The 19744-nt window shown below is 40.5% G+C and overlaps 2 protein-coding genes and 1 pseudogene across 2 annotated transcripts; all 3 read right to left on the reverse strand.

Annotated features, from left to right (window-relative positions):
* Positions 1–6121: 6121 nt before the first annotated feature.
* On the reverse strand, positions 6122–7075 carry LOC101549908 (taste receptor type 2 member 50-like). The gene has a single exon (XM_004611395.2). The coding sequence runs from the start codon at positions 7073–7075 to the stop codon at positions 6122–6124; it is 954 nt and encodes a 317-aa protein (XP_004611452.2).
* Positions 7076–15273: 8198 nt separating this feature from the next.
* On the reverse strand, positions 15274–16272 carry LOC129399100 (taste receptor type 2 member 19-like). The gene has a single exon (XM_055117977.1). It carries the CDS (start codon positions 16270–16272, stop codon positions 15274–15276), a length of 999 nt encoding a protein of 332 aa, XP_054973952.1.
* Positions 16273–18288: 2016 nt separating this feature from the next.
* Positions 18289–19452, reverse strand: LOC129399139 (proteasome activator complex subunit 3-like; annotated as a pseudogene).
* Positions 19453–19744: the final 292 nt, after the last annotated feature.

Raw genomic sequence — 19744 nt, forward strand, 5'->3', positions numbered from 1 at the left:
CAAAAGTAAAAATTTTTATCTCTTCCCAACCTACTGAAGATGTAAAATTTCTCCTGTTTTGAAGATGTGTATTCCTCCAAAGCATATAAACCTGAAATCTGCATTAAATGGGGAAGAATCTACGGAATGCCCTCTATTTCACTTCTTTCATAGGGTGGCCCAGAAAATTCTGAAATAAAGCTCTTTCATATTATGCTAAGTGAAATGAGTCAGAAAGAGAAGGACATACATAAAATGACTGCACTCATTTGTGTAATATAAAATAAAATAACATAATATGAGCCTGACCCCCATGGACAATAGAGACAAGGGCCAAGAATGTTGTTCCAAAGCAAACTACCTGTGGCATATTCGATATGCCAAAAACAGTAACAACAAGTCTCACAATGGAGACATCACTGGTGCCCGCTCAAGCAAATTGATAAACAATAGGACAGTGCTATATGTCTGCCTCATGAGCTGGGGGAGAAGGCAGCTGGAATAGAGAAGGGATCACTAAATCAATGATGGTTGGAGAGATCCTTCAGGATGGGAGATGTATGCTGAAAGTAGATAAAGGACCAAACGTGAAAGCTTCTTAGCCTCTTAATATTGCAAGTCATAATGCCCAAAAGTAGAGAGAGAGTATGGGGGAGATTGTCTGCCATAGAGGCAGGGGGAGGGTTGTGATGAGGGGGATTCCAGGATCATTGGTGGTGGAAAATATGCACAAGTGGAGGAATAGGTGTTCAATCATTGCATGACTGAAACTCAAACATGAAAGCTTTGTAATTATATCTCATGGTGATTTAATGAAAAGAAAAGAAAAGAAAAGAAAAGAAAAGAAAAGAAAAGAAAAGAAAAGAAAAGAAAAGAATAGAAAAGAAAAGAAAAGAAAAGAAAAGAAAAGAAAAGAAAAGAAAAGAAAAGAAAAGAAAAGAAAAGAAAAGAAAGGAGAGGAAAGGAGTGAAGGGGAGGCGAAGGGAGGAGAGGGGAGGAAATAAGCTCTTTCTTTTATACAAGGGAGAGAAATAATTCATTTAAGTTGACCATTTTGGTGATCACACAAAAGGGTCGAACAAGCTTGCCTAGTTGCCTAGAGCTGAGGAGGGGGGAAGTTGGGCACTGATCAACTCCCATGAGAGGTAAACCATCCCCCCAAAGCTGCACACAGTAAGGCAAGTCTCCCTCTGGGAAGACATCAGGGAGCTGCCATCTTGGTGGAGGTCTGCAGAATTTTAAATGCCTCAGAGATAAGTGTTCTGTCCTCTCCTTCTCTCTGCCCCAGCTTTCTTTCCAGTTTGCTTATGATTTCCTCATTGGCATTTTCCAACACTGTCTGTCCATGTCTCAGCACTGAGAGAACCTGGAAGCATTTCCACTCCCTAGTTAAGAGGAAAATGGAAAAAATACCCTTCCCGCATTACTTGAGGGTAAAGAAGGCACTTTTATTTAGTTAGGGGTTTTTGTTTCTGTTTTGTTTGTTTTTCCTTTTTCTCATCTCTTTCTTCAATGGATTGTGGCCAATCATAAGGTAAATAGAACAGATTCCTGCGGTAAAGCCTTCTGAGGTTGGGGGTGGGATGTCTGGAGTGTCCTCTCAGGTAAACTAGACAGAGCAGAGACCAGCCCCAGTTAAAAGAGGAACCAGGAAGAGCTGTTTCTTCTTGGGAGAAAGAGCCCAGAGGAACAGTAGGGAAACCTAAAGACAAAAAAAAAATTGTTATTGATCCCAAACACAAGAAGAACACAAGCTTTCAGGCGAAATGTTAAAATCCTTTAATTACATATTATTTCAACAATCAACATTTTTGGGAGGACCATTCCTGGTGGTGCTCAGGGCTTACTACACTCCTTTCTCCCCAACAATAAAACACTAAGAGTTTCCAGACACAAATTGAATGTTTGTATTCTTGGACTCAACCCATAAGTTTCACCCACATGGCCTTTCCCCAAATGTTTCACACATCTTTGCTCTTCTTTTAAGGTCTATTGTAATTACCTGCAATTAATTACAATTAGCTTGTATTGCTAATATTAGTACTATACATTACTTTGTGGTTTCATTCTTTTATCTGAAGCCTCCATTTAACCTGAAAGTTCCACCTTTGAATATAATGTATGAGGTGGAAGAAGGAAGATTCAAAGCCTTCTACTAAGTAGCACTAATCAAGATATCAGTGTCTCGTGAAAATTAATTAAAATCTCAAGAAATTTTAATATTTCTATTTACATTTGCCTATCCTCAGTTTTTAATAACATACATGAGGTATAAAAATTACAATATGTTGGGGCTGAAGCAATAGCACAGCAGGTAGGGCCTTTGCCTTGCTGACTCGGGTTCGATTCCCAGCATCCCACATGGTCCCCTGAGCACCGCCAGGGGTGATTCCTGACTGCACATCCAGGAGTAACCCCTGTGCATCGCCAGGTGTGACCCAAAAAGCAAAAAAAAAAATTACAATATGTAATCAATAACGACATGACAAAAATAGGAACATTTAGCATGAACTTGGATTCTTGAGAATCTATGAAGAAACACAGAGTGGCATTGGTGTGATGATGGAATTATGTGCTTGAGAAACCATTATTAATGGTATTGTAAACCACAGAATCTCGAACAAGAAAATTATAAAACAAACACAGGAGGAATTCAAGACCACAAGAAGAATATGCAAAAAGTATTAAAATGATAAGAACTAGCAATATCGTGCCTCCAAGTGAAAAACACCGGAAACAGTTGCTATCAACCCCAATAGATTATTTCCCTTGTTGTTCAATAATCTATTGCTATTGCAAATAAATAGTATTCAGTGTCCTGACGGTCCATGTTGTAAATGTCATGCTCTTCTCTTCTTTGGGGCTACAGGAAGACTATACTTCTCAACTTCCCTAAATGTCTTGTGCCATTGTGACTAAAGATTGAGCAGTCAGGTGTGAGGAATCTGTGCACCAATTAGACTTGTCCCCCAGAGCTCCCCACCCTCCCCACCCTCACGCCTCCATGTCCTTAGCCTCCAGACTGTCTGGCACTGAAGTGATTCCTAGTCTTATGAATGCCACTTGGTGAAGATGGAAGATTTTTGATCAGCCCAGTTTCCTAGCTACCAGCCATGGGAAGACTTCACAGACTATCAGTATCTTTTCAGAAAAAGCATTATTTAATTTATTCTGTATTTGAGTCAGGATCCAGCTCTAACAATATTTTGTCTATGCAGTCTAATGCAGTTATGGGAAGTTAAAGTATGCTCTTTTTAAAAAAGGGTCCATGAGTATAAGGAAACAGAACAAGAATACACAGGCAGCCAAAGATTCTGTGATGCAAGCTATGTTAGCTGTTTTCCAGCCCTCAAAGAGTTTTTATTAATTTACTTAGAATATAATTTGCACAAGTTTTCTTGTGGGTTGTCTGTGAAACTCAGGAATTCTTTACATTTCTGTGCTGGTGTTCCATTGGGAGAGACAGGAGACAGGTGATTACAATGAAAAATGAATACATAAAAAGCAAAAATAGTTTGCCTTCAAGTTTAGATGTTGATGAAAATAATAGTAAATAAAATATATAACAAAAAGCATTGAGCAAGGAAATTCTCCTTACACTGTGACTGTCACTGTCATCCCTTTGCTCATCGATTTGCTCAAGCCGGCACCAGTAACATCTCCATTGTGAGACTTATTGTTGCTGCTTTTGGCATATCAAATACACCACGGGTAGCTTACCAGGCACTGCCATGCGGGCTAGATACTCTCTTGGTAGCTTGCAGGCTCTCGAGATGGACGGAGGAATTGAACCCGGATTGGCTGTGTGCAACACAAACAGCCTACCCACTGTACCCACTGTGCTATCGCTCCAGCTTTATTAGTGATGTATTCACACAAGTATTATTTTCCACAAGATTGTAATATGACCACAAGTAAAGGTATTCCCTTTAGTTATCATAAAAACATAATAAATACTATATTAGTACAAGAAGAACGAGCATTACATTATGTGTTCTAATATTTAGAGTTCTTGAACTTTTTTGAAGTAGGGAAAAATTAAATACTTTTATTCAATATCAAAAGAAAGACTATTTAGTCAGGTAAAAAGGAACATGATTGATAAATCAGTCATAAAGGCAGTTCAGAAAAAATAATTCTTGAGAGCCGGGGCCTGTGCTCGGCTCCGGCCGGCCGGGTTTTCGGCCCGGGTGCCCATGCCTCTGCAGAGCCGGTGGATGTGGAACGAGCTGGAACCAGAGACAGCTTTAGGAATTGGGGTTCCAGCAAGTGCTTGCACCCATGTATGGAGACTGTGAACTAACTTTGGCTACATGCTGCTCCAGGAAGGGAAATGATTCATTTTCAAACTTAAATCTTGGCGGACTTAATTACTATAATACAGAAATTGTAAACCGCGCGGCCGTTTATGAATGAAGAGACATTTTATCTCTTCATTCTCATCAGTGGAAAACTTATTATCAAACATTTCCCTGTTAATAGAGCTGTATTCTTAGGGGATAAATTCCAACAAAAATAGTGAGTCTGTTTTGAGACTCTAACAACAATAGTGAGTTATGTGTTGAAATCTGGAATGTAATCAAGGTAAAGAGAAAAGGAAGTGAAATTATCACTCACGTACAGGGTGGGTTGGGGGGTGAGGGGTGGGATATATACTTTTTTTGTTGTTGTTTGTTTGTTTTGTTTTTGCTTTTGTTTTTGTTTTTATTGGTGGTGGAATATGGGCACTGGTGAAGGGATGGGTGTTTGAGCATTGTGTAACTGAGATATAAGCCTGAGAACTTTGTAACTTTCCACTTGGTGATTCAATAAAATAAATTAAAAAATAATAATAATAATAATAATTCTTGACATCAGATATAACTTTCATTTCATTTGGGACACACCTGCTGGTGCTCAGGGCTTACTCCTGGCTCTGCTTTCCGGATAATTCCTGGTGGGCTCAGAGGATAATACAGGGTGCTGGGGATCAAACACAGGCTAGTGTGTACAAAAACACCTTACTTGCTGTACTATCGCTCTGGCCCCAATAATTTTCAACAATACATGGACTTTGTAAAAAACAAAACTGGAAGAAGTGACTTATCTAATTGCTTAGAAACACACAGGAGCATTTGGAACGGTTTGAATTGCTTACTTTCTTCTGCATCCCTATTTAAAAAATTCATCCTTTTCTAACAATGCACATACTTGTACAATCTAATATTCTTCAGTAATTTGTTGTACACATAAAAAATTTCTGTAGGGGCTGGAGCGATAGCACAGCGGGTAGGGCGTTTGCCTTACATGCGGCCGACCAGGGTTCGAATCCCAGCATTCCATATGGTCCCCTGAGCACGACCAGGGGTAATTCCTGAGTGCAGAGCCAGAAGTAACCCCTGTGTATTGCCGGGTGTGACCCAAAAAGAAAAAAAAAATTCTGTAAGTTCGGCACGCCTAACATTTTTATTGTGTATATCTTATACTCTCAATAATAGTTGTGGGGGCCAGAGAGATCGTATAGCATGGTGAGGAGTATGGCACTGGTCTCACATCAATTGACCTGGGTTCAATCCCCAGCACCATGTACGGTCCCCTGAGTACCACAAGAAATGATTCCTGAGCACACAGCCATATGAGCCCTGAGTAAAGAACCAGGAATAATGTTTGAGCATTACAGGTGTGGCAACAAACCTAATAGTAATAATAGTGATAACAGTTATTGTTATTACCTATAAACCCTTAAGAAATAATTTATCGTGAAATATTTCTCATCCCAAACATATACTAATTGCATGATTTTAAATTTGTCTATGTTCATCAAAAGACTGAGGATCACATTAATGGTAAAAGCAAAATGTGTGTACGACAAATTACCAAGAAAGGGAAAAAGTTACAATTTTATGAGATTGTTGTAAGTTCTTAGACATGCATACGTAAGTTAATTTTATAGCTATAAGGTACATGATATGTATGTGAAATACATATGAATTAGGAATTAGAAATTTTTTAAACACTAGAATTTTTATCTGAAATAAATTATTCAGTGGTATAATAATCTTATATTTTTTCTAAAATTAATCCTAAACATTATCTATAGCATCTGTGATAAATTTAGGTCACACACTTTTATAGTTAAACATCTATAATTGACTCATTATATTCACATTGAAAAAGCAGTAGGACTAGACAGGGTAGGAGATTCATCAGTTTGTTTTCTGCCTGAGGCAAACAATGTCCTTTTCCTTTCTGTCAGCCTCAACCTCAGCTGACACAAAAAGGAAAGGAAAGACTGTTGCAGCTTCTTATTTCCCCAAATTAAGAAAAATGAGTGGATTGAAGGATACAGTCCTAAATAACTCTGCAAGACATGGAGGACGGTTCTGTTCCGCATCCTGTTAGAACTCCAAACTGAGATGAGTAGAGACACAAAGTAACAAGCCGACAGCAGGAGGTAGGAAGTCATCGTTTTGATGGCTCTGATGTGGACCTCGGTGCTGGGATCCTGCGATTCTTTGCCCTCTGCTTGCATGTTCCTGAGATGTTTCCACAGGGAAAAAATCAGCAGAACAAACGAAGTCAGGGACATCACAAAGGCTGTGAAGGTTGTCAGAGTGAAGACAGACATATTGGAAAGGTGAATAATTTTCTCCCTCTTGTTCCTCACTGTCCTGTTCCCACGATGTTGACTCACCCACTCATTCTCATCCAAGATTGACAGGAGAAGATTAAACATGAAAAACACCAAACTTCCCATGAGTATTATGAGAACTACTCTTTTAACTCTCCTCTTCAAGTAAAGAAATAGGAGGCTAGAGAAATTGGCGATCTTGAGCAAATAGAATATGCTAAGGCTGGTTGCAAGCCACATGCTAGAATGGTAGCTTACAAACCAAGCCACCTTCATAATAATGAATACTTCTAAACTATATGAAGATACATCAAAAAACAATGCATACCAAACTATTAAAAATACACAGAGAAAACCAATCCTGGAGATGGCCAAAGCTACGATCATTTGATCTGCTAAGGAGAACTTTCGTGTCTTGACCCAGTCATTGTAGTTCACCAGCACGATGAAGCCATTGGCAAAATTTCCTAGAACAAATTCTGCCATTACTAGGAAGGTAAGAATGCTTGATAGTAAAGTGATCATGTCTAGAAAGAAAAGTCCAGGCTAGAATCACTGGATGTGATTCTTAATATTCTGACCTTCAATTCTCTGTGCAGTTCATCCCTGGATTCGCATGATATTCTGGTTTTTTTTTTTCAAATTCTGTGAACAAAGCCATGCAGATTAGCAATAGAATAGACCATTAGGCAGATTCAGTCTTCTTTACAGATTCACCACTAGCTCAAGATGACTATCTTTCATCCACTTTCAATCTCGGATAGGTTGGGCTATGCAACAAACTGATGTTTGATGATCACTGGGTTCTCATTTGCCGGCATGCAAACAAGAGAATGATGTTTTGCATTTTTTCCCTTATTTAACCTCTATAATTTTAAAACATTGATACTCCCAACTGACAAATGTGAAGTTCTTTTAATCCACTGTGTATCCCTGGATTCTCCATCCCTCTCGGAGAGCCTGGCAAGCTACCGAAAGTACCCCACCTGCATGGCAGAGCCTGGCAAGCTACCCGTGGTGTATTTGATATGCCAAAAACAGTAGCAACAAATCTCACAATGGAGACATAACTGGTGCCCGCTAGAGCAGATTATGTTCACTCCCAGTAAATGCGTGACCTATTTTTTTTCACTGTAATATCAGAATTATGAAAACAGAATCAAATTTCCCTGTCAAAGGCAACCACTAAAGAACATTAGTGCAGGTATAGCCTGAAGGGTAGCCCAGGTATCTAAGTAAAACCATTTGCTAGAAGTTAGACACACACTCAGAGAGGGGAGAGTAGCCACAAATGCTACATTCTTCTCTCAAGGACTGCAAATTACTCACATCTGAGATGCATCCCACCTCTGGTGCCTAAGGTATAATTGCTGTCTTGGATCAGCTAAAATGTGGAATTAGCATCAACCCACCCAAAAGTAAAGATTTTTGTCTCTTCCTAACTTACCGAAAATGTAAAATTTCTCCTGTTTTGAAGATATCCTTCCAAAGCACATAAACCTGAAATCTGTGTTAAAGGGGGAAGGAGCTACAGAATGCCCTCCATTTCACTTCTTTCTTGGGGTGACCAAGAAAACTCCGTAATAAAGCACTTTCATATCATGCTATGGGAAATGGGTCAGAAAAAGAGTGACATATATAGAACTGCACTCATTTGTGGAATATAAAATAAGATAATATGAGACTGACACCTAAGGACGGTAGAAACAAGGGCCAGGAATATTGCCCCATAGTTGGAAGCCTGTCTCATGAGGTTTGGATGAAGGCAGCTGGGATATAGAAGGGATCACTAAGTCAGTGATGGTTGGAGAGATCCTTCGGGATGGGAGATGTGTGCTGAAAGTAGATAAAGGACCAAATGTGATAGCTCTCAGTACCTACATTGCAAACCATAATGCACCAAAGTATCGAGGGAGTATGAGGTAAATTGTCTGCCACAGAAGCAGGGGGAGGAGTGGGATGGGGCAGGGGGATACTGCGGACATTAGTGGTGGAAATTTTACAATGTGGAGAGATGGGTGTTCAATCATTGTATGACTGAAACTCAAACATGAAAGCTATGTAACTGTATCTCACGGTGATTCAATTAAAAAAAGAAAAAAGAGAAGAGAAGAGAAGAGAAGAGAAGAGAAGAGAAGAGAAGAGAAGAGAAGAGAAGAGAAGAGAAGAGAAGAGAAGAGAAGAGAAGAGAAGAGAAGAGAAGAGAAGAGAAGAGAAGAAAATGAAAGAAAAGACAAGGAAAGGAATGAAAAGAAAAGAAAAGAAAAGAAAAGAAAAGAAAAGAAAAGAAAAGAAAAGAAAAGAAAAGAAAAGAAAAGAAAAGAAAAGAAAAGAAAAGAAATAATGCTCTTTCTCTTATCTGAAGGAGAAAAATAACTCATTTAAGCTGACCATTTTGGTGACCAAACAGAAGGGCCTGAACAACCTTGCCTAGTTCCCTAGAGCTAAGGAGGGGAGGGAGGTGGGTGCTGAGCAACTCCCATGGGAGGTAAACCGTCCCCCCCAAAGCTGCACACAGTAAGGCAAGTCTCCCTCTGGGAAGACATCAGGGAGCTGCCATCTTGGTGGAGGTCTGCAGAATTTGAAATGCCTCAGAGATAAGTGTTCTGTCCTCTCCTTCTCTCTGCCCCAGCTTTCTTGCCAGTTTGCTTATGATTTCCTCATTGGCATTTTCCAACACTGTCTGTCCATGTCTCAGCACTGAGAGAACCTGGAAGTATTTCCACTCCCTAGTTAAGAGGAAAATGAAAAAATGCCCTGCCGGCATTACTGGGGTAAAGAAGGGCTTTTATTTGGATAGGGTTTCTTTTTTTTTTTTTTCTGTTTCTGTTTTGTTTGTTTTTCCTTTTTCTCATCTATTCTCTCACTGGATTATGGCCAATCATGAGGTGAATAGAACAGATTCCTGCGGTAAAGCCTTCTGAGGTTGGGGGTGGGATGTCTGGAGTGTCCTCTCAGGTAAACTAGACAGAGCAGAGACCAGCCCCAGTTTTAAAGAGGAACCAGGAAGAGCTGATTTTTCTTGGGAGAAAGAGCTCAATGGAAAGCAAGGAAACTAAGTAAGGTTTACTTACTTTCCTTACAAACTGGGAAAAGTTTGAAAGGAAAGTAACAAGAACACAGACTTTGAGGTGGAATGTTAAATCCTTTAATAACATATTTCTTCGACAAACAATATTTTTTGGGGGGGACCATTGTTGGTGGAGCTCAGGGCTTACTACACTCCTTTTTCCCCAACAGTAAGCGACAACACTAAGAGTTTCCAGACACAATGGAATGTTTGTATCCTTGGACTTCACCCACAAGTTTCACCCACTTGGCCTTTCTCCAAATGTTTCACATATACTTTCTCTTCTTTTAAGGTCTATTGTAATTACTTGCAATTAATTTTATTTGTTGTACTACTTACCTTAGTACTATACATTACTTTGTGGCTTCATTCTTTTATCTGAAGCCTCCACTTAACCTGAAAGTTCCACCTTTGAATATAATGTGTGAGGTTGAAAGTAAGATTCAAAGCCTTCTACTATATAGCACTACTCAAGATGTCATGATGTCTCATGAAAATTTAAATTTACAAATAAGAAATTTTAATACATATGCATATATTTGCCTATGCTCAGTTTTTACTGACTTGCATGTATCACTATATCACTGTCATCCTGTTGCTCATTGATTTGCTCAGGCGGGCACCAGTAACGTCTCCATTGTGAGACTGGTTACTGTTTTTGGCATACCGAATACACCACGGGTAGCTTGCCAGGCTCTGTCATGCAGGCGAGATACTCTCAGTAACTTGCAGGGCTCTCTGAGAGTGGCAGAGGAACCAAATCCGGGTTAGCCGCATGCAAGGTGAATGCCCTGCCTTCTGCAGGATGAATAAAAAACTACAATATGTAATCAATAATGACATGATGAAAACAGGAACATTTATTTGTTTTAATTTAATAGTTTATTTTTAATTAGTGAGTCAACATGAGGGTACAGTTACAGATTTATACATATTTGTGCTCATGTTTCTCCCTTACAAAGTTCGATAACCCATCCTTTCACCAGTGCCCATTCTCTACCAAAAGTAAACCCAACATCCCTCTCCCCCCTCCCCAGTCCTGTCTCCCCCCACCCCACACTGCCACTATGGCAGGGTATTCCCTTTTGTTCTCTCTTTCTGATTAGGTGTTGTGGTTTGCAATAAAGGTGTTGAGTGGCCATTGTGTTCAGTCTCTAGTCTATATTCGGCATGCATCATCTTTCCCCCACATGACCTCCAATCACATTTTACTTGGTGTTCCCTTCTCTGAGTTGCCCAGAATGAGAGACCAGCCTCCAAGCCATCGAGACAACCTCCTGGTACTTATTTCTACTATTCTTGGGTATTAGTCTTATAGTCTGTTATTCTATAGTCCACAGATGAGTGCAATCTTCCTATGTCTGTCTCTCTCTTTCTGACTCATTTCACTTAGCATAATACTTTCCATGCTGATCCACTTATATGCAAACGTCATGACCTCATTCTTTCTAACAACTGCATAGTATTCCATTGTATAGATGTACCAGAGTTTCTTCAACCAGTCATCTGTTCTAGGGCACTCGGGTTTTTTCCAGATTCTGGCTATTGTAAACAGTGCTGCGATGAACATATAAGTGCAGATGTCATTTCGACTATACTTTTTGGCTTTTCTGGGATATATTCCCAGCAGTGGTATTGCTGGGTCAAATGGGAGCTCAACCTCTAGTTTTTTGAGAATCGTCTATATTGGAAAACAGGAACATTTAGCGTGAAGTTGAATTCTTGAGAATTATGAAGAAGCACAGAGTGACAGTGGCCATGATGGTAGAATTCTGTGCATGAGAAACCATTATTAACATTATTGCAAACCACAGAACCTCAATCAAGAAAACTATAAAAGAAAACCAGCAGGAATTCAAGACTGCAATAAGAATATGCACAAAGTATTCAAGTGAAAAGGGCTAGTAATATTGTGCTTCCAAATGAAAAACTTTCCTTTGTTGCTCAATAATCTATTGCTATTGCAAATAAATAGTACTCAGTGTCTTTATGGTCCATGTTGTAAATGCCATGTTCTTCTCTTCTTCGGGGCTACAGGAAGATGATGCTTCTCAGCTTCCCTAAATGTCCTGTGCCATTGTGACTAAGGATTGAGCAGTCAGGTGTGAGGAATCTGTGCACCAATTAGACTTGTCCCCCGGAGATCCCCGCCCTCACCCCTCCATGTCCTTAGCCTCCAGACTGTCTGGCACTGAAGTGATGCCAAGTCTTATGAATGCCACTTGGTGAAGATGGAAGATTTTTGATCAGCCCGGTTTCCTGGCTACCAGCCATGGGAAGGCTTCACAGACTATCAGTGTCTACCTAGAAAAAAAGCATTATTTAATTTACTCTGTATTCGAGTCAGGATCTTATTGTAACAATATTTTGTCTTTGTAGTCTAATACAGTTATGGGAACTTTAAGTATGTTCTGTTTTTAAAGTGATTCTTGAGTATAGGGAAGCAGAACAAATATACACAGGCAACCTAAAATTTTGTGATGCGAGCTATTTTTACTCTTTTCCAGTCCTCATAGAGTTTTTGTTAATTTAATTAGTCATTAGAATAGAATTTGCAGAATGTTTCTATGGGTTGTCTATGAAATTCAGGAATTCAGCAGTGAAAACACAGCCATGCCTGTACATTACAGTACTGATGTTCCACTGGGAGAGATAAGAAACAGGTTATTAAACGCCCACGGATAGCTAAAACAATTCTTGGGAAAAAGATGATGGGAGGCATCACCCTCCCCAACCTCAAACTCTACTACAAAGCAGTAACAATTAAAACAGCATGGTACTGGAACAAAGGCAGAGCCGTACACCAATGGAACAGGGTGGAATATCCCTACACACAACCCCAAATGTATGATCATCTAATCTTTGATAAGGGAGCAAGAGATGTGAAGTGGAGCAAGGAAAGCCTCTTTAACAAATGGTGCTGGCACAACTGGACAACCACATGCAAAAAAAATGGGTTTAGACCTTGACCTGACACCATGCACAAAAGTCAGATCAAAATGGATTAAAGACCTCAACATTAGACCACAAACCATAAGGTACATTGAAGACAAGGTCGGCAAAACCCTCCACGATATTGAAGATAAAGGTATCTTCAAAGGTGACACGGAACTAAGCAATCTAGTAAAAACAGAGATCAACAAATGGGACTACATTAAACTAAAAAGCTTCTGCACCGCAAGAGATACAGTGACCAGAATCCAAAGACTATCCACAGAATGGGAAAGGATATTTACACAATACCCATCAGATAAGGGGTTGATATCAATGGTATATAAAGCACTGGTTGAACTCTACAAGAAGAAAACATCCAACCCCATCAAAAAATGGGGTGAATAAGGGTTTACGGGTGGTGGAGAATGGGCACTGGTGAAGGGATGTGTTCCCGAACTTTGTATGAGGGAAGCATAAGCACAAAAGTGTATAAATCTGTAACTGTACCCTCACGGTGATTCACGAATTAAAAATAAATTAATTAATTAAAAAATTTAAAAAAAGAAAAAATAAATTAATAAATAAATGCTAGTAAAAGTAAAAAAAAAAAGAAACAGGTTATTAAAAGTAAAAAGTGAATAAATGAAAAGCAAAAATAATTTACCCTCATATTTAGGTATTGGACACAGTCACAGTCTCACTGTTGCTCATTGGTTTCCTCCAGTGGTCACCAGTAATGTCTCCATTGCAAGACTTGTTTCTGTTTTGGGCATATCAAGTATGCCACCAGTAGCTTGCCAGGCTCTGCCATGCGAGCAGAAAACTCTCGGTAGCTTGCTGGGCTCTCGAGAGGGACGGAGGAATCAAACCTGTGTCGGCCCCGTGCAAGGCAAACCCCCTACCCACTGTGTTATCGCTATATTCAATAAGGCATGAAACATAAGACACTGAGCAAGGTAATTCTCATTTCACTAGGCCTTCCTCTTCTTGTTATCAGTCATGTATGTACACAGGTATCATTTTCTACAAGATTGTAATATGACAGCAAGCAAAGGTATTTCTTCCCTTTAGTTATCATACAAACATAAATACAATAGTAGCACCAAAAAACTGATCATTACATTATGGTCAAATATTTTGAATTTTGTATGAACTTGTTTGGAGGTAGGGACAAATTGAATATTTTTATTTAAAATCACAAGGAAGATTATTTAGTCAGATGGAGGACAGGACTGATAACACAGTCATAAGGGTAATTTACAGAAAAATAATTCTTTTTTTTGTTTTTTGCATCACACCTGGTGATGCACAGGGGATATTCCTGGCACATGCACTCAGGAATTACTCCTGTCGGTGCTCGGGGATCATATGGGATGCTGGGAATCGAACCTGGGTCCATCACCGGCAAGGCAACGCCCTACCCGCAGTGCTATCGCTCCAGCCCCACAAAAAATAATTCTTGACATCAGATATGACTTTCTTGTTGGAAAGGATGTTTGGGCCACACCTGCTTGTGCTCAGGGCTGACTCCTGGCTCTGCTTTCAGGGACCACTCCTGGTGGGCTCAGGGGATGATATAGGGTTCTGGGGAATTAAACACAGACCAGCGTGTACAAAAAGCACCCTACCTGCTGCACTATTGCTCTGACCCCAATAATTATCACCAATACGTGGACTTTGTATAAAACAAAACCGGAAAATGTGGTTTATCTAATTGCTCAGAAACACACATAGCATTGAAAACGGGTTCCAATGACTTATTTTCTTCTTCATCCCTATTAAAGAAATTCATCCCTTTCTAATAATGCATATACTTGTACAATCTAATATTCTTCAGTAATTTGTTGTACACATAGAAAATTTCTGTAAGTTCATCACTTCTACCTTTTTATTGTGCGTATTTTATACTCTCAATAAAAGTTCTGGGGGCCAAAGGAGAGACAGTATAGTATGAGAGAAGTAGGGCTCTGCTCTTGCATCAATTGACCTTAGTTCAATCCCCAGCACCACATATGGTCCCTGAGCACCACAAGAAATGACTCCTGAGCACAGAGCCAGATAAATTCCTGAGCAGAGAACCGGGAGTAATGTCTGAGCAATACAGGTGTGGCCCCAAGCCTAATAGTAACAGTAGTAATAACATTTCTTATTGTTACCTATAGACTGCAGCGATAACACAGTGGATAGGGAGTTTGCATTGCACGGGGCTGACCCAGGTTCGACTTGTTCGTCACTCTCGGAGAGCCTAGCAAGCTACCAAGAGTATCCCGCCTGCACGGCAGAGCCTGACAAGCTACCCGAGGCCCATTGGATATGCCAAAAACAGTAACAAGTCTCACAATGGAGATGTTACTGGTGCCCATTCGAGCAAATCGATGTGTGTAGTACAAATTACAAAAGAAAAGAGTTATGGTTTTATGAGATTGTTGTAAATTTGTAGATATGCGTATGTAAGTTAATTTTATAGCTATAAGGTTCATGACATGTATGTGAAATACAGATAAATTCCTATTTAGGAATTAGAAATATTTTTAAACACTAGATTGCTTATCTAAAACAAATGATTCAGTGATCTATTGATCTTATAATTTTTCTAACATTAATCCAAAACATTATCTATAGCATCTGTGATAAATTTAGGTCACAGACTTTTATAGTCAAAAATCTAAAGATGACTCATTTATATACGCATTGAGAAAGCAGTAGAACTAGATAAGGTAGGAGACTCATCAGTTTGTTTCCTACATGAGGCAAACAATGTCCTCTTCCTTTCCTTCAGCCTCAACCTCAGCTGACACAAAAAGGAAAGAAAAGACTGTTGCAGCTTCTTATTTCCCCAAATTAAGAAAAATGAGTGGATTGAAGGATACAGTCCTAAAGAACTCTGGAAGACTAGGAGGATGGTTCTGTTCCGCATCCTGTTAGAACTCCAAACTGGGATGAGTAGAGACACAAAGTAACAAGCCAACAGCAGGAGGTAGGAAGTCATCGTTTTGATGGCTCTGATGTGGACCTCGGTGCTGGGATCCTGGGATTCTTTGCCCTCTGCTTGCATGTTCCTGAGATGTTTCCACAGGGAAAAAATCAGCAACACAAATGAAGTCAGGGACATCGTGAAGGCTGTGAAGGTTGTCAGAGTGAAGACAGACATATTGGAAAGGCGAATAATTTTCTCCCTCTTGCTCCTCACTGTCCTGTTCCCACGATGTTGATTGACCCACACATTCTCATCCAAGATTGCCAGTGGAAGATTAAACATGAAAATCACCAAACTGCCCATGAGTATTATGAGAACTACTCTTTTAACTCTTCTCTTCAAGTAAAGAAATAGGAGGTTAGAAAAATTGGCGATCTTGAGCAAATAGAATATGCTAAGGCTGGTTGCAAGCCAGATGCTAGAATGGTAGCTTACAACCCAAGTCATACTAATAAAAATGAATACTTCTAAACTATATGAAGATACATCAAAAAACACTGTATACCAAACTATTAATAATACACAGAAAAAACCAATCCTGGAGATGGCCAAAGCCACGATCATTTGATCTGCTAAGGAGAACTTTCGTGTCTTGACCCAGTCATTGTAGTTCACCAGCACGATGAAGCCATTGGCAAAATTTCCTAGAACAAATTCTGCCATTAGTAGGAAGGTAAGAATGCTTGATAGTAAAGTGATCATGTCTAGAAAGAAAAGTTCAGGCTAGAATCACTGGATGTGATTCTTAATATTCTGACCTTCAATTCTCTGTGCAGTTCATCCCTGGATTCACATGATATTCTGGTTTCTTTCCAATTCTATGAACAAAGCCACGCAGATTAGCAATAGAATAGACCACTAGGCAGATGCAGTCTATCTTTACAGAAACTGATATTCATCACTAGCTAAAGTTGACTGTCTTTCATCCACTTTCAATCTCGGATAGGTTGGGTTATTTATCAAACTGATGTTTGGTGATCACTGGGTTCTCATTTGCCAGCATGCAAACAAGAGAATCATGTTTTGCATTTTTTCCCTTGTTTAACCTCTATAATTTTAAAACATTAATACTCCCAACTGACAAATGTGAAGCCTTTTAATCCACTGTGTATCCCTGGATTCTCCATCCCTCTCGGAGAGCCTGGCAAGCTACCCATGGTGCATTTGTTATGCCAAGAACAGTAACAATAAATCTCACAATGAAGACATTACTGGTGCCCACTCGAGCAAATCGATGAACTACACTGCAATGCTGCAGTATATCCCTGATACATGGGGATAGTTGTTTTATTTTTTAAAGAGGTCAAAGTACCTGTATTTTTAATAATTTCTTGACATGGTAAAAGAATTTTACATTATAATCCAAAGGCAATAGGTGAGGAGGAGGTGCAGTGGAACAATCCAACAAAAAAGAGAAACTGAGAAACACATGGTAGGAGGTGGGAAGGTTTTAGCTGGAAGGGACTGAGGGTGGATGGGGCACTGCCCAACTAAAATGCAATTGGTTTGTTATTGAGTACTATTCATCGGAAGACAGCATCTGGACTCCTTTTTGACAGCTTCTCGGGAGTGAGAACAGTGCACCAAGCTGGAATATGATTGGGATTGGAAGACAGGGATGAGGGAACAGAAATCAGGAATAGACACTGAGTCACCAGCAGGCCGACTGCAGTATCGACTCTCTCGAGAAAAAAAGTAAGGGTTGATGAGGGTAGACACAAAAGCTGTAACAATAAGTGATCTCTCTAGAAAATTCAAGAGACAGGAGGCAACTCTTCTCTAAGTTTTGACTTGCCCAGATTTCCACATACACACAATGTGAACAAGCATGTGTGGGCAGGCAGGCACGCACACACACACGCAGACACACTCACACACACACACACACACATGCACTATTCCTGGAAGCACAATACTATAAGTGAAATCATTTTCCGAGAGGGTGAGCCGGCAGGAGCGACAGCATCTAACCCTCAGAGTGCAGATACCCCACCCCAACTCATCAATAGCCTGGGCAAAGGCAGTCAGAAGTCAAGGGGCCAGTCTTTGCACCCCGATAAATGATGCCCTGTCACAGGGAAGGGCCCCGGTCCCACTGCATAACCCCTCTCAGTTCTCTCCAATTCTCCTGGGCACCGAGAGGCTACAATGTCAGGAGGTGGGCCCTGTGGATGGTGACTGAGACAATTAATCACCTCCTGAAGATGAGAGACACAAGTCAGGTGAAAGGGGTACTGAAGAGTAGGAAGGCGTGTGTGTGCATCTGGCCTGTGGGCGTGCACATGTACCTACATGTGTGTATGCCAAAACCCTAGTTATAAAAACACCTGCAGGAGCTAGGAACGCAAACGTCTAAGGTGTTTTTTGTCATGATCATGTTAAATGTGGGATGTAGGTAGATGGGAAACCCTAAGCCATCACGAGAGCAACTGCGGCAGGGAGGACCCAGCGTCCCACAGAGGCAAGAGCCACTAACCTTACATCAGGAGGGGAGGAGTTGAGGCCCTGACCTCAACTCCTAAAAAAAAAACAAAACAAAAAAACACTTTGTGTTTACCTTCTAGTTCCCTCAACTTCAAACCAATTAATCATCAAAAGGAAGAGGCAAAGCCCAAGACACAGGAGGGAGAGAGGTGGAAAGACAAAACACAAGTATTCTCGTGCCCCCTATCCTGCACAAACCTGGAGTTTTCTCCAGGTTTTAGAAATGGTCAAATATGGGGGTTTAGGGAAGGAAATAGAAGAGTTCCTGAGGCCTGAAAAAAGAGGTAAACTCGTCACAGAACTACATGAGAGTTTCATTAGACTCTAACTAAAAACAGAGAGAGGTGTGATTACTACTTCCAGCCAGTTTCCCCATCACGATAGTCATGTAACAAACCAAGGCAATATCGGTCTTGAACCTGACTCACAGAGTCCCCTGGCGCTGGCCCTCGTACAGGGTCTCTGCATTACTGCTCCGGGGCTGTTTGATCTTCTCGATATTTTTCAGGATCATATCGTGTAGAGTGACTTATTGATTCCTTAATTCTGATATAATGAACCGCAGGCTGATATACTCTTTCTCATCGATCTCTGTCACCGTGCGACGATAGTCCTCCACATGGGGATATTTAGCTATTTTAGAAACCAATTTGGCTCTTGTAATATAATATCTAGAAATCTGGTCCAGGTACGATGCAGCTTCACTCTCAACAGTTCTTAGTTCTGCAACAGTCTCCTCCTGAATGGATACCCTGAAGTTGTTCCCGTCTTCTATTCTGGGAATCAGGAGCTGTACCCACATTTTTTTTTTTGCTTTTTGGGTCACACCCGGCAATGCACAGGGGTCACTCCTGGTTCATGCACTCAGGACTTACTCCTGGCGGTGCTCAGGGGACCATATGGGATGCTGGGATTCGAACCCGGGTCGGCCGCGTGCAAGGCAAACGCCCTACCTTCTGTGCTATCGCTCCAGCCCCTGTACCCACATTTTGACTGTGTTGCATTTCTCGATCAGCAGCTGGATCTCAGGTTTCACTTTCTCAATAATGTCTACCAGTTGCTGGTTGCTTTTCAGCATCCCGTTGGGCATCACAAACACCTTGGTTCTTGGAAGGCCTCTTCACACTCATCCAACCTTCGTTTCTTGTAAGTGGGCCCATGCAGTCCATCACGGCTGTTGGTGAGAAGAATGGGGTCTGGGACCGGGAGATTCATGTCTGAGTGGATCTGAGTTAGGTCATGGATGTTCAGGATTGGTTCTTTAAAAAAACTATCAAGTTCTAACAACTTCTTTGGGAAGAAATTTGCCACCAAGTCTTCAGCCTCACTTGTGATCCACTTCCTGAAAGAATCAACCTTGAGCTTCACTTCCTGATCCACCTTCAGCAACTAGGCCATGGCTGGGCCGGGCCGGGTACGCAATCGCTCTCTTACTCGCCTTCCCTCATAGGGATAGTTTTCAGTGACTAGGTGAAGAGTAAATTCTTATTACCCAGCATGCCAACAAAAATGGAGAATACTTCTCAATGTTATCCATTTTTAAGCTCTCAAACATTTACACTCACAATCTGAGTGCCAGTAAAACTAATATATATGAAATATGCATATCTTCAACATTCATATTTGTGAATATGTAATTTATAAGATCATGTTCACTCCCAAGAAATGAATGACCTATTTTTTTTCACTG

This window comes from Sorex araneus, chromosome 10 (genome assembly GCF_027595985.1).
Source record: "Sorex araneus isolate mSorAra2 chromosome 10, mSorAra2.pri, whole genome shotgun sequence".
Taxonomy (NCBI): Eukaryota; Metazoa; Chordata; class Mammalia; order Eulipotyphla; family Soricidae; genus Sorex; species Sorex araneus.